We start from the raw sequence: 22,953 nt of genomic DNA, 5'->3' as shown, positions 1-22,953 counted from the left end.
TTCTTCCCTGAAACTGCAAGCTAGCTTGCTAGCTATGTGCATAACTGTAACATAGCTAGCGAGTTTTCTAATTGTACATATGACTCTGTATTACGTGAGTGCAATAATACTGTTTCTTGTGGGCCTTGTACAGTGAAAGTTCTAGAACCCAGAACTTTTTTCCTGCTCACGTTAGCCAGAAGTTCGAAAACATCCCAGCCGATACCCAGCTGTCTCCAGCTCACCGGAAATGTGTTCCGACGTATTCAGTCCCTCTGGTTGTTGAAACCGCTGTTTTCGGCCGATGAGACGTGGCCACTGGAGGAGGAAGCCTTGCTACGTGCGAAACGCAGTTCCCTCGGCTGCTGCCGCATCAGCTGAAGTGTCCAGCTCAGCAGCGCCGAAACACGGAGCTGGATGGCAGGGACTGTATGGAGTAAAAACTGCAGGAATTTCAACCGGGTAAAGACAGTTGCACGATTTCTATGTTTACATGCTTCTTGCAAAGTTGCCAGCTTACCTATTTAAATATGGCATGGTAATTCAAGCTAAATCAACTCTAGCCAATTGGACAAGCGTTGTTTATCAGACAAGTTTGGATAAATGTGTATGCTGGAGTCTTGCTAGCTGCAGCAAGTGCTAACTAGCGATCTAGAAGCATTTGTGACTGTTTCGAGTAAACATCCATAGCTACCTATCATGCTAGTTTGTCAAGTTTAACCATAATCGTGAAGCGTTAATTTATAAATAACTGGCTAACATTAGCAATTAGCTAGCTGACATATTTCAGATGTGTTTAGACAGAGCAATGTGGATGTGATAAAAACGTATAGTAATCCAGCTAGCTAAACAGTATTGTTAAATAAACCCTTCAAACCCCTTTGACAGTGTCTGGGCGCTTTTTGCTCCATGTCCTTATGCACAACATCTTTTTCCAGCAAATGTTACCCCGCTATAGATGGCTAGCTAAGTTACAATTTTGGTAACGGTTCAGTATAGCACAGCATCTAGCCAACGACTGTAGTTCTACAGAGTTATTGCGACTTGTTGGTTAGGTATTTAATATAGGTAACTTTTTAGACGTCGATATTGTTATAGTCTAATGCTTGCGTTGGGATATTTTTGCAGCTGTTTACTCGGTGTCTTAAGTTACACCGTATAGGCTAAATCACGCAGCATAAGACTTAAAGCAGCCTTCTATTTGGCAGTCAAAAGCATCGCCCAAGGTAACAAATCTTTTCCATTTGTTAAGTTTAGCTAACGTCAGCTAGCTAGCTGGGGAGTTATGACGAGTGAATTGGAAAGGGCCATATTGGGTCTCCATTGCTAAATTTAGTTTGCTTGATAGTTTTGCGATTTAATTATATGGCGCATTTTTTGCCATACGTACAGGGGAACATTACAGTAGAAAAGTTACAATTTAGTTATCTCGCGTCGGTCTAATTCATTGCGTGCGTGCAGTGGCCACGCCTGTCACATTCTTGTAAGGAGCTATTAGCAAGGTTTTAGGGCCCATGCTGTTGTTTCTGTCGATCCAGAATCCAAGCCAGTCGTTTCAATTAGAAATTTAAATAGTTTAACGACTAGGGAAGACGTATTGTTATGAGTCCGTACCTACACGTGATAAACGTACACGCAGCTCATCGTGTTACCCTTTTTCGTAGCTTTATCGTCGTCCTGTTTCCATGGAATTTCTGACGCCACAGATTTAGGAGTAGTGCTGTTAAATGAGTCTGATTAGATTCTGATTTTTTTTTTTTTTAAGTTTTATTCTGTTTTATAAAGTAAGCTACGCTGGTATGGAACTGAATTAAATGCCGTTACAGTTTAATTAAAACAAGTATCAGGCTTGTCACATTCGTTTGGTGTCTTACCAAACTTATTTTAAATGTCTGACATTGTCTTTTATCTACTATGCTGTGATCACGAGGGTATGCTTCTGTCGTTTTCACTGTGGAGTTGATTGCGAAGCCACAATCACATATTCCTGAGGGTGAAAAAAACACACAGGGTCAAGTTACACAAAATAAGTGAAAAAACGTTTGCTTTGGAGTATTGCTTGTTAGTGTGAGATGGCTCACTTTGTTTAATCTATCTTGGCCTCGTTTTGATATCCATAATTTCAGTAGCGGAACTATATTACACAAGTGTTTCTACTGTGCTATAGAAAATAACTACTTACATCTGGGTAACTTTGCCATTTTTGCTTAACTGGTTTTTCTTTGTGGAGCTAATAAAAATGATAGGCAATTAATTGTCTTGTTTCTAATTGTTTACTTTTGTTGCAACATGTAGCATACATTTACAGCTTCTTATATTTGATGCATTGTTGTGACAGCATATTTTTGTTTGTAATAAAGATGGTTGATGTGGCTTTGAAAGGTCAATGGTCTTTTTCCATGTTGCAGTGCCCTGGCCTGTGTTGGTTTGGAGTGCTGCAGAGACGGGGGAGAGATGAGAACAGGAGCTTGGAGACCCAGCTGGGCTTTAGCTCTGTTGCTCAGTGGCGTAGCCCTGTTGTTTGTGTCCTCAGGGGTTTCCAGCCACAGACCCAACGCCAAGAAGATGTCCCAGGCCACCGTGATGCAGGCGGCAGCGGCTGGAACAAGCACCTGGTGCACGGAAGAGCTGCTGGGCTTTAGAGCGCTGTCAGAGCTCTTTGTGTGGGAGCGGGCAGACACTTGGGTCTGCTCCCTCATAGGCTCCATCATGGTGGGGCTAAGTGGGATTTTCCCCTTACTGGTCATCCCTATTGAGGCTGGAGCTACCTTGAAAACTGAGGGTAATGTCCAAAACTTCATTCTGATCCATCCAAGCTGTTCCGATATTTTGTCCCAGTGTGAAGTGTGTGCTAATATCTGATGTCTCCAGTGCCACAGGCCAGTGCAGAGTTGTGGTAGCTCAGATCGCTTCTCAGAAGGCACCTGAGCTGACGGGTGGGCACAAGTTTATTTCACCCCTGAGGGGGTCAGTAATTAGGCTGAACATAACCTTGCTGTGGAGCTGCCCAGTGAGGGTTCAGTCAGATGACCAGAGCAGGAGGAGAAGCAGAAGGAGCTTGTCAGGAAAGATAAGGATTAGCTATGGGACTGTTTAGTTCAGAAGTAGGCAAAAATGATGTTTTGACATACATGTAGCCTGTAGCAAGCTGAGTAAATTGTGTGAATTCTTCTTTAATGATGAGCTGTAAAATAACTCAAATAGCTTTAATTTGACATGATGTAGTGAAACCAGTTTTTAAATTACATTTAATGTCAAGACTATGTCCTCATAGGCCTCTTTGCTGAAGTATTTTTAGTGTGCAATATTGATAAATTTGTGTATTTATGGAGTGTGCAGTGCATGCCCTATACATGACATTAACTAGCCCGGAAGACTGAGGGGTACAACAGAGTTAATAGGTTCAAGGGGGTGGCAGCTCTTTTTAATAGGTTTGCTTTATATGTCTTTTGGACATTAGTTTTTTCTATGTACTACTGTAAATGCTGTCATAGTCAGCATGCAGTGCCAGCAAGAAATGAATGTTTTCCCTTAAAAAGGAAGGACTTAAAAGACTCACTTACTGAAGCTATTAGAGTTGGTTTGCTGTGCATCTTCTAGACTCTTAAAGCCATTCTTTTTCCTTAATAATAATTTCCTTGAACTTGTTAAGAAATCTGATATGACATTTTGGTAATTCCGTTTATAGATGGGGCAACAGAAAGGGAATGAGAAGAAATTCAATGTCCTTGCATTGGCAAAAATACAATATGCCATATTTGTGATATACCAGGGTTAACAATCCATGAAAGCATTTTTTTCTATGCAATGATAACATTAACTTCTCATTGAATAAAGACTGCAGCTTAATAGTTCTGTGAAAGAAAAACTAAACTTCTGCCAAAGATAAAATCAGATTGGACTTCACTACACTTTATCCAGCAAACTCCAACAGCTAGTATCAATTGGAAATAAGCTGCTGCCTTTTTGTAACTTATGAAGTCATATGAAGTCAGCATGACAAGGAGTATGTTTACAGTTTTGATCACATTCCTTTGGATGTCATCAGCAGGTTACTTTGACCTCCACTTGTGGTCACACTGCATGAACACAAGCCTGTTATCATGGGATAAAAATGGCTTCTAAATAACAGGTTGCAGTGTAAAGTCTTTTATGCCTCAACAATGACATGACCTGAATAAATTGAACAAAAGACTTTGATATTGAATACCTACAATGTGACATAGTGTGTAGAGTTAACTACATCGAAATCAATGAGATTTGTTTCAGATGATTTATAAACTTACTGGTACCCCTGTATTTAGCTTCTGTTGTGAAAGTATAAAAAAAATCAAAACCTGCACTCTTAGTTAATAGGTTTTCTTTTGATCAAGCAGAACTTAGATAAGGGAAAACTTTAGATTGATGCATTGTTGAACTGTGCAACTCCCATTTAAATTAACCTCGGCTGCTTCTTTGAAAAGATAAAGGAATCCTGTAGCACTAGGCGCAGGTCACACTTTAATCTTCACATGGGTTAATTCAATTCCTGCTTTTAACAATCTCTGTAGAGAAGGCTGATGAATCATTGGCCACAGTATGGCCTCCATTTCTGGAATGTACCTCCTTAATGTCTGCATCAGATTTAATGTGTCCAGCCTGAATAATTGGAGGCATTCTTTGTTATTGCTGTGGAATATTTGGCACTCTTTGTACGTCACTGTTGGAATGTTCCTCTTTCAGATGGAGGCCTCCTTGGGCTGAATCACTTGGGCTGATCGTGCAGGGCTGGGCTTGTTGACTGGAGTAAAATGCACAGCTGGCTCAGAAAGCATGCAGTAGATGTTATTTAGGGTCAAAACTATCTCTAGCCATATAAACAAGACCAGTAAAGGGAAAAATGTACTAGAGTTTTGATATGGTCAGATATGGTCAGATCAGTTCACCTCACTTACTGCTTTTTGAAGGTCACAGTTTTATTCAGGCCATGGAAAGTCTGTGACTGAGCTCCTTGTGATGGTGACACTTTACGTAGGAGACTTCTCAAGCCAAAGGTTATTGATAAAATGTTATCAACTTTTTGTATTTTCTCTTGTAAAATGAGAATTTCCTACAGCACTATTGCCTGTTACTGCTGGAGTGATTGAATTGCTGTTGCTAAATCATGTTTTCTTAGCAGAGTATCAAGAAAATTGATAAAACGAGGCCAGTTGATGTGAAAAGGTCATGGTTTTTACATGGCCTTTTAAATGTACTCATCCACAGCCACAAAAAATGCAGGAACGTGATAACAGAAAAGGCAGAACAGTAAACTTAAATGCAAATTAGCAGCCTCTGTCTGTGTGCTTGCCCTGACAGGGCTAGTTCATATGTTTACCTCTGCAGGGGCTTATCCTCTGTCACTATTGAATTTGGAAAGATAGATAGGGGAAGCATGCATTGGTAAAGAAATGCTTGCAAATTCTTCTCAACCTGTTAGATTAATGATTACTTGGGGTTCTCCTTCTTAAATTCAAAATATTGTTAGTAAGAAGAGAGAGAGGTTAAGACTGTCAATTGTTGACACTTAGTTTTAAACACCTTCACTGTGCTACAGGTAATGCTTTCACTTTTTCCCTATGGGATTAAGGATGCAGACTATACTTTTGCCCCCTGTGAGGAAATTTACTGTATATGGATGCTTGTAGGATAAGAAAGCAGACAATTAATCTGCAGACTGACATATTTACGCAATTTAAAGTAATGTTATACTACTATTTACCACTAATTTGTTATGCATTCATTTCACAACCACCCTTTTGAGACATGCAGTTTTAGAAGGTGTAGAATGCAAATGGCAAAAAACCTAAGTGCAAATCCAACATGTACCATAATACAAAACTGGTCACTACATATATAGCCAAAGGCAACCTAAAACAATACAAATTACATTATAAAACTACTATGATTATGTAAAGGGAATTCGTAGAATTTTCACTGACCCTGATTAGCCCCCCAGAATTCTGTGTCAAGGATGACCTTACATATGTGTGTGATTAAGTCTTAAACCAAAGCCCTACCATAAGAAGATCTGAAGATGTACAGCTAAAATAACTAAAATTCTCGAGATGTATTATACACAATTATGCATACCATTATGAGACTATTATAAATGAATACTGTGCCATAGAAAAGAAATGGGTACATGTCATGGATATAATTTAATGTGAAGATTGAAGCATAAAACAGCACCAAGATATCCAATTGTGTGTTCTGAGTACCAAGCAAAAGCAACATGCCCTTCATTAATTCTGTAGATTCAGTCAGTAGAAGAAAATTGTGGGGAAAAAAACTTTTACTGAATTAAGAACTTTGTGATAGGTTTATTTCCCATCTAGAGCCAATTAATGGAGGTGTTAGAGAAGTCAAGTCCAAGCACTTCAATCATACAGATGACAAACTCTGTGTTATTGTCTTAGAGCATTTTCTTAACCGTGTGTAGGCCCTAAGTCCAGACTTTTCTTTAAAATTTTATTATGAGGATTAAGAAGATGTTCCTCTGCATGGCTGTGGCTGAGTTTGTGTACTGACTGGCATTTTGTCTTTGTCCCCAGCTGGGTGTCAGAGGCTGAAACAGCTCCTGAGTTTTGCCATTGGTGGACTGCTGGGCGATGTTTTCCTTCATCTCCTCCCAGAGGCTTGGGCTTACTCCTGCAGCCCAGGTTTGTACCGTGCTTAGCCTGCCCATCCTTTTCTCCCTGTACACTGTTACACAACACTTTTTTGTAGTTTGTGAGCCATGCTCTAATCGGCTTTTCCAAAAAACAGGTGTAATGATACAAATAAATTAGTTTTCAAGCCTCTCTCCTGTCTGTCAGATGCTTCTATCAGAATGCAAACTAGAATGCAGAATAAACAGTAAGCCAGTATAAGACTAAAATGGGCTATATGACACATTGTGTTAGTCTGTAACCTCTTATCTGCCAATCCATTTGTATGCATGTGTGGCTTTCTAATTGCTGACCACATGGAGTCCTACCTTGAGCCTGTTAATCAAATGTTTGGTGTGGGGCCCTTTGAATATGTGTGAAGTTACCAACCATGAAATGCTCACTTACTGTTACATGTACACATTTAATCCATATTGAATTTATTAAAATACATCAGGAAGAACAACAACTACACAGCACATAACCACTCAGGTGGCATATTATAATATCTATGCATTCATGTAACATAGCAATGATTCAGAACACAATACCAACCGAGTGGGCAGGTACAGAGCCCAGTGGATATTGTAGCAGCTAAAAAAATCACTCTCCTTTTGGATTCAACAGACTGTATTCAATAGCTAAAATAGGCATAGGGGTTGTTTTGTGGTTAATTATGTGTATTTGCTTAGCTCTCTGTTTGTGCCCTCACATGTATTCCTGCTAGGAGGGAGCCATCAGCATCACAAGGCACAAGGCCTGTGGGTCATTGTGGGCATGTTGTCCTTCCTCATTCTTGAGAAGATGTTCCCAGACGAAGAGAACCAGGATGACACCAGGACCCAGTACCTCTCTGTGAGTCATACAGCATTGTAGCATCATGCTGTTTAAAAGGAGAATTGGTCTTGTTCTAATAGTGACTGAGTACAGGTGGCTCGTAAGATTTTACCTCACAGCAAGATGTTCACTTTTTGTGTTGCATATTTACACCTTGGTGGCCTTCATCAGTTTCTCATAGACTATAGGAATTTTTTTTTTTTTCTGTAACTCAAGGACGCGGCTATAGAAGTTTTTCCTCACTCACTCAGTGAGTCACAGACTAACTAAAGCTCTGGCTGACTGTCTTGCTTAGTCAGTGACTGATTGTAGTTACATTCTAACCACCACGTCTGTGGAATAGGGTCTGTTCATTTCTTGTTTTAATTTACATATGGGAGGGTGACACTAGTAAAAGAGTAGATGTTTTAGAGAGTACTTGATTTTGGTGAGGACTGCAACTGTGTGATTCATATACCACTCCAGTGGGTAAATGCCACTCCGGTGGGTAAATGCTGGGAAATTATGGGAAAGTTTTAAAGGGAGCTATTTTGCTACTCCTGTAAGGCATCTAGGGAACTCAGTCATGGTAATTGAAAGATTTTCAAGTAGTTTATTAATTTAACTAATTAGATTCATTATGGAGTATGCAAAAAAGCTAAATATGTGCAGGCATTGTCAATGTTTGAAGTATACATAATTATTATATATAGTGTATAATTCACCTGTTGCTTATATACTATTAGGGCTGAGAGTTAATCCTAACTGTACATTGTGTGTGCATTAAAGCTCAATACCAAGGGCCTAAATGGACACTGGTCGTCCTGGTGTTCTCCATAGTAGGTGCAACTTGACAACACCAAATGCAGACATTTCAGTTGTAACTTGCTCTTGCTAATAAAATGATACACAACAAAAAGGGACCTGACATTTATGCCTTTGTGTAAAAAAAAAAAAAAAAAAACACTGTGGCTGCTTCCATACCTCCATGCAAAAGTTATCAGGTATGGGAAGGTGCATGTCGCTGCCTCCGTGTTTTTGTCAACTTTATGCTGAACAGACATTCACTCATCATAGGACAAAGTTTATTCCCTAGTTCCCCATACAACTCTACGGCAGTACCCACACTGATGTGTAGCAGTGACAAGGTTTTTTCCGCCTGAGTGTATGTAGGAATTTCTGTCTTGCCATTTACTAAGTAGTGACTTCTCCTAGGTGTGCCCAGTTCCATCTCACTAGGTATGCCATGGCACACAAATGGAGATGGGGTATCATGTCCATCTCTCCTTTTCCTGTAAGTTAAGTGCTGTTCAGCCTCAAATCATTAGACTCAGGAAAGGGACATTATCTTTCATGACAGCAGATAATGTATGTGGTCAACAGCTTTCCCAGTTTAGTTAGGACAGTCAGGGACAGTTAGACAGCCCGCCATATTCATAGAAAATGCCATTAGGATTCACCCAAACTTGTCTCCATATACTCTCAAATGATTCTTGGAACTGTACTGTAGTTGAGGTATAAGCAGTTATGACTGTGGTTATAGCAGGATGTGAAGCTGTGTCAAGTTCAGTGGAAGGTTATGAGTTTATACCTCAACAAAATCATGCCAATGTCTGTAAGTACATGCCATTTCCTCTCTGGTTGGTATTCAGCATTACAGAAATGGTTTTGGGACTTGGGTTTTGGTTCCCTACCCTTCCTTGCCTTGGAATTCATTCTCTGGCTTTAGTCTTTGCAGAGGATCTGCTGTTTGTCATACGATACATATCTACATGGTGCAAGAGTACATTTGTGGTTGTGATGGGTTTTTATATATCTGCATGCTTGGTGGAGACTTCTTCCCTTGCTGACCTATTTTCCCCTGGCAACTGTTCAGTTGGCCTACCTTTTTTCTTCCTGCCTCATTCATTCCCCATTCAATGTCAAAATCTCCATTAGTGAGGCAATGATCAGGCACATTTTAGGAGCCCCAAAACTCACCCCCACAGTTCAACCTGTAAAGTGCACTGATGCAGAGTTTAGTTGCAGAAACTCAGCAAGGCGGCCATTGGTGTTTTACAAGAAGAAATGTGTGCTATTTCTGGCACATTCAGAGATCAGCCTGCCATGACTTGTTTTGCTTTGCTTGGAGTATCTCTAGCCGCCAGACACACTTTAGATTAAAGTACCTTCAAATTCTCTCAACAGATATTAAGCTTCCCTCTTCCTTACCCCAAGACCAGCAAGCCTGTTTTTCATGTGAGATTTGTAGGGGATATTAGTTCAGAATATATAGCGTAGGCCCTTTGAAGATTAAGGGAGCCAAATAAATACATTTTGGTAAAAATGGAAGCACTTTTTGCTTTGAAATGGACTGCTGTACTCTGAGTCCATGTACACTTGCTGGACCATTCAGAAAAGCATAATAACCCAAAAGCATGCCTGTGTTTCTTTTTCCTGCTCTAATACCAGCAAATGAAAGCATTCAAGTGTCTATGAGAGAGAGGTCTATTTGGGTTTTGCTTGGTTGTGTTCCAGCAGAACCTTGAATTAAGGGTAAAAATAACCTTTTGCTCCCACACCAGACAAACCACTTCCAGTCCCTTTTATACTTCATTACCAGGGCAACTGATTTTGTGGGGAAACAAAACCAAAATGAAGGAAACATATCTGTTAAGACAATGAAAAACTTACCATTAACAAAAGCATAAACAACATATAGACACAAAATGATAATTAAGCCATTTCTTTTAGTGACGTCTTAGACTAAACTGAGATAATTCTCACATTTCTTTAAATGTGCTCATACCTACCCATCAGTAATTGTATTCATACTCCTAACAGTGACTGATGTGGAGGCATGGTTTGGCTTCAGCAGAAGGGTAAAATAAGCCAGTATCTGACACCAGCTACTGTCCAGCTGCTGATGAAGATTGGCATCCAGATTCAGGCTCCACAGGGCTATTTATAGAGCCAGACGTCAAGCTCTTGCTGCAGCAGACAGATCTGAGACAGAATGTCTGGGCTAGTTTCCTTAGTTTAACCAGAGGAACATTTGACTTCTGGAAAAATGGACTTCACTGGATTTGCTGGAAAACGAAGCACATTATCTTTTTGCCACAGATTATGGCAGCCATTCTCAAACACCAGTCAAGCAAAGCATCAGAGAGTCTTCCCTTTTTAGTTTAAAGGTGTTTTTTTTTATATGTCGGTCCCAGATGTCTGATCCAGCTGTATTTTGTTGAATTAGTGGCTACAATCCTTCGTCTTTGGTATTATTTCAGTAGAGCTTTTAAGTGTCTGGGCCATAGATATGTTGGTAGAACGAGGTCCATCAAATCAAGGGAAATCTGAAGAATGTCGATTCCAGTCCTGTAGCTTTCCTTTTATACCATTAGAATGCAGAATAATGAAGTTTGAAGTGCAGTCAGAATGTAGCCAACATATGGTTTAAATAAATAGGAACATTTTAGCATACTGTTTGATTTTCTTATCAGTTTTGAATGCAGTAGAGCTGCAAAGGTTGCCACTCAGCTAAAATAGTCTGGCTAAGTGCAAGAGAATAATTTCATGATTTTATTTATAAAAAGCGCATATGTTTGCTTTTCCTGTGTGTGTTGAAGAGGCAGTGTTGCCTTACCATTTTTTATTGTCCATGTACAGAGATGAACCTGATTTTTGCCCTGCTCAGCCCTTAATGATGGAGCTCCATTGATCCAGGTGATCTTGCATTTAAGGAATTCTCTAGCCTTTTATTTCATGAGTTGTCAAGTCTTTTGGATTGAAGCTCACCAGGAACAGACCACATCAATGTAGAACAAGTGTTTCCAAGCCACATGAAAGAAGTGTTTTTCAGTTACTGTTTTCCAAAAACTAAATATAAAGTACCCTAAATTGAGGAAAAAAACAGGGAAGTCTGTCTTTTCCTGTTTGTTTGGAGAAATATGAAGGCCTGAGTTTTCTTCCCCTTCAAGGCATTCATAAAGATTAATGGGGCCTGACTCACTAACTAACCAAAAACTATTTACACTTTTTTTCCACTGATCTCAGCAGCTGCCAAACCTACAGTGTCGCTCGAGTATTTTAAAGTAAAGTGGCACTTGCTTGACAAAGTACTTTATGGTTAAATGAAATCAGATTTCAGAATGTGTCAGAAAGATTTAATCAGGAGCATGAGAAGCACAAGCGTGTTGTGGTGATTGCTTTCCTCATGCTGACAGACAGTGTTGGAGTTGTTTCAGTTGTGTTGAAAAATTTCTCTCAGCGTTGCTAGTAAAGAGGGGAAGAACAGAGAGGACTTGTGACCCAGCAGGAGGCAGGATAAGGGGCCTAACAGCGTTATGTTGATAGCAAAGTCATCCAGCCTTACGCATTTACTATGGGAGATATTGTCACACCCTTTTAAAGAGAAGACTGTGTATTGTATTTGTTATTTTTAAGGCATATTAGGGCATTTGAGATATTTATCCTTATCTAGTGTAGCTGTAGCCTCTGTTCCATTGTAGTAGTTTTACATTCAGCATTGTAATATGTACCAAACGATGCCCATTCATGTCTAAAGCAACTTTTTGATTATTGTAAAAAGCCTGGTAAATATCGTAATATAGTTAGTCACATGAATTTAGTAAAACCTAAATGTATCTGACATCCAGTTACCTCATTCATAATCCCATTCATAATAGGTCCTAAATATAATATGGTGAATCTGTAAGAGAGAGGGATAAGGAATCAGTTTTGGCACACAAATCCTATCCACAGACAAACTGAACATTATCGTTGGACTCATTGTACTGTAGTTAATTACAGCTGTTAAAACAGTCCCATCAGCCCAGATATTTGGAAACTAACTAGACGGCAAAAGACTGAAATATTATAGGGATGTATACTTATCCAAGAAATGCATGTTCTAAATGACTGCAATTCCTTATAAATTGAAATATGAGAGTCTTCTTGCTTGCAAAGTTCTGGCTGCCTCTGGAAAATCTTTTTTTTTTTTTCTTCTTCCTACATGTTTCAGAATGATGACTTAAGTAGTGCAGCAAGCAATTCTCAGCCGACCACAGGACAGATGTATGAATATCAGTGGTGGCAAGAGCAGGAAAATTACAGTGGCAAACAGCATGGCAAAGATGAGAGTCCAAAGTCCACATACTGCTAATTAACCTAGTTGAATTAGCATGGCCCTTTCAAATGCAGGCATGGCACTGCCCCTCATTTGTAAAGTGCAAGGTGAAATTGTGGAAAGGTATCAAGGTTGTCTGGTAGCAACCTCATGCTAAATTACAGTAAGTCTGTATAATGGGTCTCCCGTAATGCTAGGAGGAGTATTGGTTATTACCCACTTGTCCCCTTTTCCTCAGTCAAACTAAGATTGAGTTACAGTAAGACCCACCTTAATGCTAATTGACTGCTGTTTTTGAAAAAGCTCTGCCATTGTGCATACATTATGTTAATTTAGGAGTACTGGTATCACAAAATGTGTTGACAGGCCTTACACACTTCTGGCAAGCATGACCAGTGCAGTAACTCTTCTAGGCCAGAACACTTTTTAGTTGCCAAAACAGATTCCCAGCATAATGTGAAAGAAATTATATTTGAAATGGGAAACCCAGAAAGCAGGAGCAAATGTGACAGATGTGATCTGTTGGGAGATACTGGTCTCATTTAAATCTAATCTTAAACTGGGTCTTTTTTAGCTGTTTCCGGAAGGGAATGGAGTGGAACATATCAAGGCGAACAAAACAACTCCAGCTAGCTGGCACACAATAACAACTATTACAATAACAACAATTGGAGGATATACCTATGCATAAAGATGGAGCAGCCCCACCTCCATCCTACGTGCTGTCTTTGTTTTGATTGCATTTAACAAATGTGGTTGTGATGTGAGCTTTTGAATATTACAGACTGGTGGTTTATCTTATCAGAATCAAGTAGTCGGTCAAGCTGTGGTGTGGATGTGATGTGCATTTATTTATACCCATCCCACTGGCCTGCTGAAATGTGAGCACATTTTTTTCTGAAAGGACGCCACACAGTACAGTACAATTTTGAAAAGCAGTTTGTGCTGGAAAGCATTGTCTTCTCCCGATCAGTTAAGAGTGCCTCATATTTGAATTTCTGTCCTTTTCCTGCTTTGTGATTAAGATTACATAAAACACATTGTTTTTCTAGAACATAAGACTTGTCAAAGACCCTGAAAAGCTCCAGTGATCCAGAATAAGTCATATCTGTTTTCACCAATTACAACTTCAGCTCTGAAAATGTTGGGCACCTTAAGGTACCACAAAGTAGATGAGTGTTACTGTGCCAGTGTTAAATCCTGGGTCTGCGAAGCCTTTTTCCTCATCAACTTAACTGGCAGGGTTTTTTTATTGAATCAACTGCAGCCCTGTGTTGCTTGAACAATAGATTGAGGACTACTGTACTAGATTGTCAATAAGTCATGTTACACTGGCAACCTAGTACCCTATTCTTTTTAGGGGTTACATTTCTTTGAGTATAAATGCCACTCACATGTGTGCAGATTTGAATGTAATGCTGTTTTTATATCCTGTACGTGTTCTACAAATGTTATGATGCATGGAAAATTATTTAAACAGACTTCCAGCACATTATATTAGTAACATTGTGTATGTGTATAGCTGATTTTAATGCGGTGAGTTGCTTATATAAATTTCTTAAGATTACCCAAATGTTTTTGTCTTGACAGACAGAAAGTCGGTACTGTGCTGAATGTTTGAACAGGCATATACTGTAAATCCTGCAAAATACTGTATACCCTTTCCTCAAGCCAATATGGTAAGATATCCCCCTTTCCCTTTCTCTCCCTCTGCCCAGGTGTCTGCATGTGCAACATTAAACTCACTCACTAGGCCCAGCTGTGGACAGAGCAGCGCCTCACAAGAGACGTGGCTGGTACACAGTAATGGTCACTCAGCTCAAAAGCCAAAGATCACTTTACAGAAGCCAACAGAGAAAATTAAGGTGGGTATTAATTCAAACCAGTTGTTGTTGATTTAATGTGCAATAAAGCCTTTTTACTGACCCTCCTTTGGAGGGTGGGTTTTTTATTCTTTTCATATTGTGAAGTCACAGTTGTCTGGTTTGCTTTAACATTAAGTGAACCTAATGGCAGCATATTTCTTGTTGTGGGCAAAATTCAGCATGTTATCAGTATTTGGTTCTAGAGTTCTAGAGTGTCCTTGGTGTACAGTTCCTTGGTATTTCTAGAATATAGAAAGCAGTCATTTCAAATGCATGGCTATCTTTCTGCTAGGCTGTTCTAGTTGCTCATAACTCACAATGTGAGGAATCAATGCTGTGCAGTGTCTTACTATGATTCATAGAGCTGTGTTTGCTTTGGAAGCAGTTCACATGACAGTGGCCTTGTACACACACAATTAGAATGAAGTCACCTTTTCCAGTCTTTCTGCTCCTTTCATATAGAGTTGTCAGCACTTGCTAACACACATCCAGGTTATGTTCTTCCTGCTCAGAGCAATTAACAGTTGCTCTTTGTTTAAATAGTTTAGTTTTTTTTTTGTTTTTCGTAGTGCTAACTTACAATGCAGTAGCACCCAATGTGGTTCAAGGTGCGCAGTCTCAGATCATACAGTGCTGAGGCATCAATGAGCTTGGGCTTGAAGGGAATCCAAGGGTTGAAGGGTTTCCTTTTAATGCAAATGATGTGAAGAAAAAAAATGTATTCTATCATTTTAAAGGGCTATCCCAAAAGCATTCTTCTGAGATTTGTTACTTGTCTCCTTCATTTATGATCCAAAGACATTCAAAGATGCCAAATTGTTGAGGATTCTAGTGCTAAGAATCACAAAAGCAGCTGTAATTTTTACTTTCAGTTGAGTGTAGTCGTGGACTCATGTCACCTTTTAAGTGGGGAATAATGGTGGTAAATTCAGGTTGATGGTAATGCTTTATGAAAAAGATGCCCTTGTTTTCCTTGAAGCATGTTAGTTCTAATCTGAATGGATATAAGATTACTGCAGTTTGTTGATATTGATTTCATTAACAGACAAGTGGATATTTGAACCTCCTGGCCAACTGTATCGACAACTTCACTCATGGATTGGCAGTGGCTGGCAGCTTCCTGGTCAGTAGAAAGGTAAGTGACACCACTCGAAGGATGGGCAGCAGTGTTGCAAAGTCCTAAGGATCATACAAAGATTGCCGGTTCGATTCCCTGCTGGGGCACTGCTGCTGTACTCTTGGGAAAGGTAGCCTACTTAACCCACAGTTGCCTCAGTAAATATCCAGTTTTACAGGTGGATAACATGTAAAAGTTGTAATCTGTGTAAATCACTCTGGATAAGAGCATCTGCAAAGTGATGATAATGTAATGTATTAACAGACTATGTTTGTAAAATCACCTTGATGCTTATGTAAACCTGCTAAGCACAACGCATCTGTTTCTGCTTCCTCTCATTAATTCACCACTCTTGTAATGAAACTGGTAGGAGTATTAATTATTCTTGAAAGTTCAGGAGGATAGTAACACTAGAGGGATTGTGGGTCAGGAAGCGATACAGCTCTTTTTGAAAGCTGAAGGCAAATTGCTCAAACCCGGGGGGATTTTTTCAGGTGGAAATACAGGTGATGTCTATCCACATACCGTATATGTGAGTACCAGATGGGCTCTGAAGAAGAGGCGTTTTATTGATTGGTGTCCGATGTGCACAGGCCGGGCACAGCAGCAACAGATGTCGCTGCCGATAGTAATGTGCAGCAGCGTGAGACGTGCGTCATCTCCCCTTGGTTACAGCTAAATACACAGTCACACTCAGATGGAAGGAATCGGGCGTGAGATGCGCTTTGATTTCCATCAGCCGTTGCCATAGCAATGTCTTCTCGGTCTGGGGCAAATCTCATATAAATCGGTGTGGTTTTGGTTTCTCTCCGTCTCTCACCCTGACAGGTGGGTGTCCTAACGACCTTCGCCATTCTTCTCCACGAAATTCCTCACGAGGTGAGTAAATGTCAAGAAGCCTCTTAAATGTTAACGGCTAACTTCACAGATGCATTGAGCCACGTTGGTGGGGGGAGGGGATTAATTTGCTCAAACATTTGTTCATTCTATTTTTTGTCTTGTAGCTGAGCTTCATTTTGGCATTTACATTAGAAGTGCAAGATAAAGACCTCCAAGGAATTTACAGGAGTATTAGCAGACAAGTGCAGAATTTGAGTTGCATTGGAAGTATAGATTTTTCTGTTTTCTTTTCTTCTCCACATGGATTTGTATGTAGCAAGAAACTATAAACATCTCAAAACAGCAGTAATATGATGGAGGTTTGCCAAATATTAAACAAAATATGCAATACAATGCACAAAAGTGTATAAAAACATCTTTTTTCCTAATAGCTACAAACATCTAATTGATCTTGTATTTTGGACTTTAGGTGGGGGATTTTGCTATCCTGTTGAGGGCTGGGTTTGACCGCTGGAGTGCAGCCAAAATGCAGTTATCTACTGCCCTAGGTGGAGTGCTAGGGGCCTGCTTTGCCCTTTGCGCTCAGTCACCCAAAGGAGCAGGTGAGGCATTACAGACAAGGCATGAGCTATTTTCTGATGACCTTGTCATCAACCCATTTGTCTCCTTTGTCTGATTTATCAAGGTATGCATTAAGACCCCTTTAGGATGTTTGACTTTTGTGATTATACTACTACTAGAAGTTGTGGACACGTTCATAACAGTACATGGAATTAGAACTTCAGTAGGCATATTGTCCACGTAATTAAGCATTCTGCATTGAGCGTTATTGAGCGTTAAGCATTTTGCATGCCATTTGAACACTTAAGTTCATGAAATTTTTAGGCCAAGAAGCACTGAGGTTGGAAATTTGTATGTCTACTTTTAAATAAATTGAAGCAGCATCTGGTTGGATTGTTTGATTTAGTAACAAACCCTCTTCAAATTATGTCATGTGGCAAACACATATTGTGGCACAGTAATGCAAGCCTTTTATCCTAATCTAACAATTTCAGAACCTTGATATTTATAGTACAGGTTGCTTATGTTCGTAGCTGGATGTGCTGAGATGGTCATATCATATTTTGAAAATCCATCTCTCATCTGGCAGGCTTCGCATCTTGCTAATAGGCCCATAATGTGACATCCCTGTGGTGCCCGTATTGAAATATGCAGACTCTTGTGGTTAGTGGCCATATTGCGTGTGGTGAACACAAATGTTGCAGCTAGGTTCAGAATGTGAAACACTTCATGTACAAATATTGTAATTCATTGGACAATATGGTCAGGCACCCATATTTTGAAACTCCCTTTATCATTGTAGTGTGTAATAGCTGAGAGAAGAGAGAGTGGTTATAGAATTTTCTCCTCCTAATATAAACCTCAGATCGTGGCTTACAATTGGGAATCACTTTGATTGCTGAGTGTATCAGATTTGGCAATTAGAAGTATTACATGTCAAGGCAGCCATGTTATATTTGTCAAATGCATACACCAAACTGCCTGAATATTATATTCCATGATGTTTTACTCATATTGCCTTCAAATGTTGCATGTAATGTGATATTCCTTTAAAATGTCAATTCAAATATGCTGGCTCAGACTGCATGATAGCCATATTGTGTATGGCAAATATATGTGCATCAGCATAACAGCCAGTTTTGCTGATCTTTGCGTTACCTAATCCCATGTTGCCTAACTGCATGTGATACATATATTCATACTATATATTTCTACTCCCTAAAACATATTTGATAATCTTATTGTAAACATTCAGATGGTCTGTGTGTGTGTGTGTGTGTGTGTGTGTGTGTGTGTGTGTGTGTGTGTGTGTGTGTGTGTGTGTGTTTGTTTGTGTTTGTGTTTGTGTTTGTGTTTGTGTTTGTGTTTGTGTTTGTGTGTGTGTGTGTGTGTGTGTGTGTGTTTGTGGAGGGGTAGAGAAACAAAGCATTGTCCCCTTACCTCAGGTCAATGGGTTTTGCATAAATATGTTAGGTTGACTGCCCTATCGGTGATGCATCCATGTTGATTAAATGTGAATAAATGCATTTTATGGATGTAATTTTATCCCAGATCATTATGATCAGTTTGTCTAAGTATCTACTGGGTTATAGGATTATAGGCATTGTACTTATGTAAAACAGAACTGTTGTGGAGCCATAGGAGTAGAGACATTTTGCTGTCCTTGATGTAACTCTTGAACAGAGGAAGCTTGAAAATATGTACAGATTCATTCATATATGCTCTTTGCTAAGATGGATGTAAAAGTATGCGGCAACACTTCAAGTTCCACTATTTCAGTGTAACTCATACACTGGACAAAAATGTATTGTAATATTTTTCCTCCTGCCCCATTGCAGAGAATTCAACAGCCTGGATCCTACCATTTACGTCAGGCGGCTTCCTTTATATTGCTCTGGTAAATGTTGTACCAGATCTCCTGGAGGAATCAAACCCCAGGTAATTATCTCCTTTATGTGTCTCCCCTCTGTGGTGGTGCAGGGCAATGTAGGGAACAGTGTCTCCCTCTGGAGTCTGTGTAAGACCGTGGACCGAGTAGGTGCTCCCTGCAAAGATGGGGCAGCAGAGGGAGCTGTATCATCTGTCTCTGTTGTTGATAGTCTTTAGTCAAGGACTCTCAGAGTGGACTCCTGTTTTTTCCCCCCCAAGAATTATGTTGTTTTATGGCCAAATATTTCAGAATCTGGTAATGGAAATGAAACAAATGAAGCCAATAGTTTTTAGCCAATAGCTAAAGAACATTTAGGAAATGTTTTTGTAAGATTGTTGTTGTCTCCGCTACCAAGCACGCTCTTTGTTCTTAGGCACTCCCTGCAGCAGATCCTGCTGCTCTGCTCTGGAATTGCAGTCATGGCCATCATGTCAGCAATAGTGGATTAACTTCAAAGAGGAACTTTTCATCTGAGAATCATCCACTGAGGACTAAATGGATTCTTGGCTTTAATAACTCCAGCAGAACAGCTGTGTCTGGAGACTCTTATTCCTCTGCAGAAGTGTCTTCAAATTCTAAAGATGATGCCTCAATATCCAAATGGAAATGAACAGACAATCAGGGGCTGAGAGGCCTGCAGAACTCCTACTTATTGGTACACTCCGTGACTCTCCTTTGCAGAATCCCAATGATCAGCCTTCCTAACTGGTACAAAATGACTTTTTTTGGGGGGGGGTGGAAGAAGAAGCATGTGGTAAATGCAATGAATCGTTGTTTCCTCTGACTCATTTGGAATAATGCAATGTGGCACACAGCCTCATGGGGCTGCTGCTGAACTCGTCAACCAAAAGAAGAAGCTGGTATCAGTAAATTCATACCCACCATACAGTACTCGGTATTCAGACACACGTTCAATAAACAGTTATATATGCAATCTCATTCACTCTCTGTCTAGTTCACTCCTTCTGTCTAGTATACCAACTTGCTTCACACAAATGGACATTTTTTTCCAGGAGCTTTGTCATGCTCTGTTTTAAAAATGTGCCATTGAAAGTGCTGTTTCTTGTTTTTATTTATGCATATTATGTCTACAAGATACTAGCACACTATTCAATCAACTAAAACATTTGACAACCAAGGTCAAATGTCATGTGCCTGAAACCTAAAGGTAGGTTGCAGGGAAATGTCCTGCAATATTGATATGTGTACACTAAGTTAAATGTATATTTTGTCAAATATGTCATTCATGAGTCTAATTTGCTTGTTTAAAAAAGAATCCCACTTGTACTTGTAAATCATAAACTCCTGTTATAGAATACTCATATTACAACAACAATGGACGTGAAATTGACAATAAAATTTTGAGAAACTGGCATACTCTGCAGAAATCTTTTTCCTTTGGTAAATTTGTACTTCCCCCTAAGGATGAGAACACCCCAGAAAAGGTTTACAAGAGATCACTCCTACAACACTCACTGTGCTGACTAGCTTTATAAATGTTTTAAATATGTTTTCACATTAAATGGAGGGCAGAGGTTTTAAATGTTTATCAGAAGGTAGTGTTTTTTTTCCTATTCCAAAAAGATGCCATATGATGATTTTGATAGCTCTCTCATTAAATGGCTACCTCTGGTCCCTGTTCTCTCTCCTTACCGAAATGCTTTTTAAAGGTTTTGCCCGGAGAATTTTGCACCTTAATCATATTTGTTATTGATTTGTTATTTCTCATCTGATGCTTCAGATTATTCAAAACGTATTGGTTTCATGCCTTTTTCCTCTGGTTAATAAAGATGTCTATTATTTAAAATACTGTTTGTCTGTGAAGTATTTTTTTGTGTGTAGAAATAAAATGTAAAAAATATTTCAGCTTGGTAAATGTTGGTAAAATTTCTACACTAAATCCTAAATTATTTTTAATCATGCAGACCTGTTATTTGTGTTCTGTTGCATTTCTACATTTAACATTTTTTATTTGTAGATGCATGTACCTTGTTTCTTGGAGATGGATTTTAAGTTTTTAGTCTTCCATTTTTTCTGTTGGTGCAACTGTCCAACAAAGAACAAGAGCAGGCACTGTTCAGGGCCCGCAGCATTTTGTCATCTAGCAGTAAAAAGTAGGTACTACCATTTATAGTAGATCCTATGACAAAAGTAAACGTGAAAAATTATGCTGTTTAATAAATGCTCTTTCTGTGGCTGCTTATTTGCAAACACAAATACCAGTGAAAATGCATGCAATTCATTTTTCTAGTTTTAGACCAGAGCACCATTTTATAACACAAAATGCAAACAGTTCCTGTATGTTTTCAGGAGCTGAGATTAAAGCCTAAAATGTCATATGGGAACCAGTGGGGGTATCGATTGTGAGTTCACACTTGTCCAGTTCCGACGCAATCTGTTTGGCAAGGCGCTGTTGCCATAACGACTCCCCTGCAGGTTGCTTTCCTTAGTCATCTGCTCTGGAACAGCCCGTCATAAGTGTCTAATGCACAAACTACTACAGCATACTACAAGCAAACCTTGACTCAGACTCAGTAGGTCACTGAATGAGTTTGAAGACCAGAATCAATCTGAACCAGGGGGTTTTCATCTAGAATGTAGTATACCCTTTACTTTACTTACCCTTTACTACCTATAGCTCACACCTTGGGTTAATTTCATCAAACAAGGTCCATGTAATCAAATGCATTTATGATGTTTTTGTTATGCCAAAGATTATAAAAATTGGGGTGAACTGCAGTGGTGAGAAATATTTTTAGGGTTTATTCTAGATCTGTTGACAACCATTTAAAATGCTGGTAAAATGCTTCACATTTCAGGGACAATGCCTATTATACAGTTGAGGACACTCAATTAACTTCAATTTAGGGATGCAGGGATTTTAATTTTTTTAAAATTTATTTACCTAGTATTTTGTCTAAAAATAAATCCTTTGAGATGTGGTGTCTTGTTTCCAAGAGTGACTTGTCAATACCAAAGTCATGAGATTTAAGCGCAGTGTTTGGTATTCAGACTGTACATATAAAACAAGCAGCTTTTATTATTCAAACTAGTATGTTCATAGCATTTTCTGTGAAAATGTGCATACGTTCATTGTAGAGTGCAATGAAAGTACATGATTCTTGAAATCAGATAGGAGAAGCGTGACTGTATAAAGATGTCTGATAAAAATAGAGGTAGCTGAATATATGCAGATCTGTGCCTTTGGTATTTTTCCGATGCATGTAGTAATAGGGAGATGACTATGAAAATGACTGCAGTTAAAAACAGCCTTACAACTATGCAAAAATGCATGTGTAATGCCAACAGCAATTGTGAGACTCAGGAGATACAACATTTAGAATTTTACAAAAGGACACCCAAAATATGAAATCAGCAATTCTGATGTTATTGGTAAAGCCAATTATTATTGCATTTCACTTCCCATTATTTTTCATAGAAATGTTCTGTAGTACATTGCCTTGAATGTGATGCTGAGCTGCATATGATGATTTCCGTGTAAGAGAAAAGAGGAAGAAGAAAAAGAAATGTAAGCTTATGCTAAGTTACACAGTCAGCCAACATAGATGTTTACAACATTACCCCCCCCCCCCCCCCCGCAATGTTCAGATGAAACCTAATGAAACCTACACCCTTCATTAGCTCAGTTGTATTAATTTGCATCATATCTCTACAACAATTCAAACCATCTAGCTTTTCAGTGTCCTGTTTTGTATTCATCATTATATCTATGCTTAGCAGGCAGCCGCATCCAGGATAGCTTGTGGTGTGTACAGTTTTGCACAAGCTGTGTCCCCAATGTACATGTGAATGTTGAGGTAAGCATTTCTTTGCAACCGCAGCATCTTATTTGGTATTCAAACCTGCTGTCTTTAAGGCCCAGAGTGTTAAGCACTACTTCATACATCGATACTGTTTGCATTATGTACATACTCCCACACGTGTATGCCATGGTTAGTTAATATCTGCTTCAAAATCATATCAGTTACATGCCACTGTTTAACTTCAATTAGTTTTTTTTATTCATAACCACTGTGTTCTCACTTATGTTTGATATGTATGCAGTATTTTTACAT

At 39.2% G+C, this 22,953-nt stretch overlaps 1 protein-coding gene across 3 annotated transcripts; it reads left to right on the top strand.

Moving 5' to 3' along the window:
• The first annotated feature begins 291 nt into the window (after window positions 1-291).
• Window positions 292-20,562, top strand: slc39a13 (solute carrier family 39 member 13). Of its 3 annotated transcripts, none has more exons than XM_036543883.1 (10): window positions 292-441; window positions 2,513-2,761; window positions 6,552-6,659; window positions 7,375-7,502; window positions 14,283-14,429; window positions 15,475-15,564; window positions 16,375-16,425; window positions 16,856-16,988; window positions 18,786-18,885; window positions 19,251-20,562. In XM_036543883.1, exons 2-10 carry the CDS (start codon window positions 2,545-2,547, stop codon window positions 19,324-19,326), a joined length of 1,050 nt encoding a protein of 349 aa, XP_036399776.1. In that variant the 5' UTR covers window positions 292-441; window positions 2,513-2,544; the 3' UTR covers window positions 19,327-20,562. The 3 variants fall into 3 exon arrangements, with proteins under 3 accessions (XP_036399776.1, XP_036399775.1, XP_036399774.1); XM_036543882.1 differs by having other exon boundaries at window positions 2,492-2,761; XM_036543881.1 differs by having other exon boundaries at window positions 2,388-2,761.
• The last annotated feature ends 2,391 nt before the right edge of the window (window positions 20,563-22,953 follow it).

Source organism: Megalops cyprinoides, chromosome 13, assembly GCF_013368585.1.
Source record: "Megalops cyprinoides isolate fMegCyp1 chromosome 13, fMegCyp1.pri, whole genome shotgun sequence".
Taxonomy (NCBI): domain Eukaryota; kingdom Metazoa; phylum Chordata; class Actinopteri; order Elopiformes; family Megalopidae; genus Megalops; species Megalops cyprinoides.
The sequence above is the reverse complement of the archived record's forward strand: the minus strand, read 5'-3'. Positions and strand labels throughout refer to the sequence as shown.

Excerpts from the sequence above, each read along its gene's own strand:
- slc39a13 (XM_036543881.1), top strand. The coding sequence starts at position 2,434 with ATGAGAACAGGAGCTTGGAGACCCAGCTGGGCTTTAGCTCTGTTGCTC. Across the intron at positions 16,989-18,785 it reads TCAGTCACCCAAAGGAGCAG|AGAATTCAACAGCCTGGATC; the intron begins GTGAGGCATTAC and ends GCCCCATTGCAG. Across the intron at positions 18,886-19,250 it reads CTGGAGGAATCAAACCCCAG|GCACTCCCTGCAGCAGATCC; the intron begins GTAATTATCTCC and ends CTTTGTTCTTAG.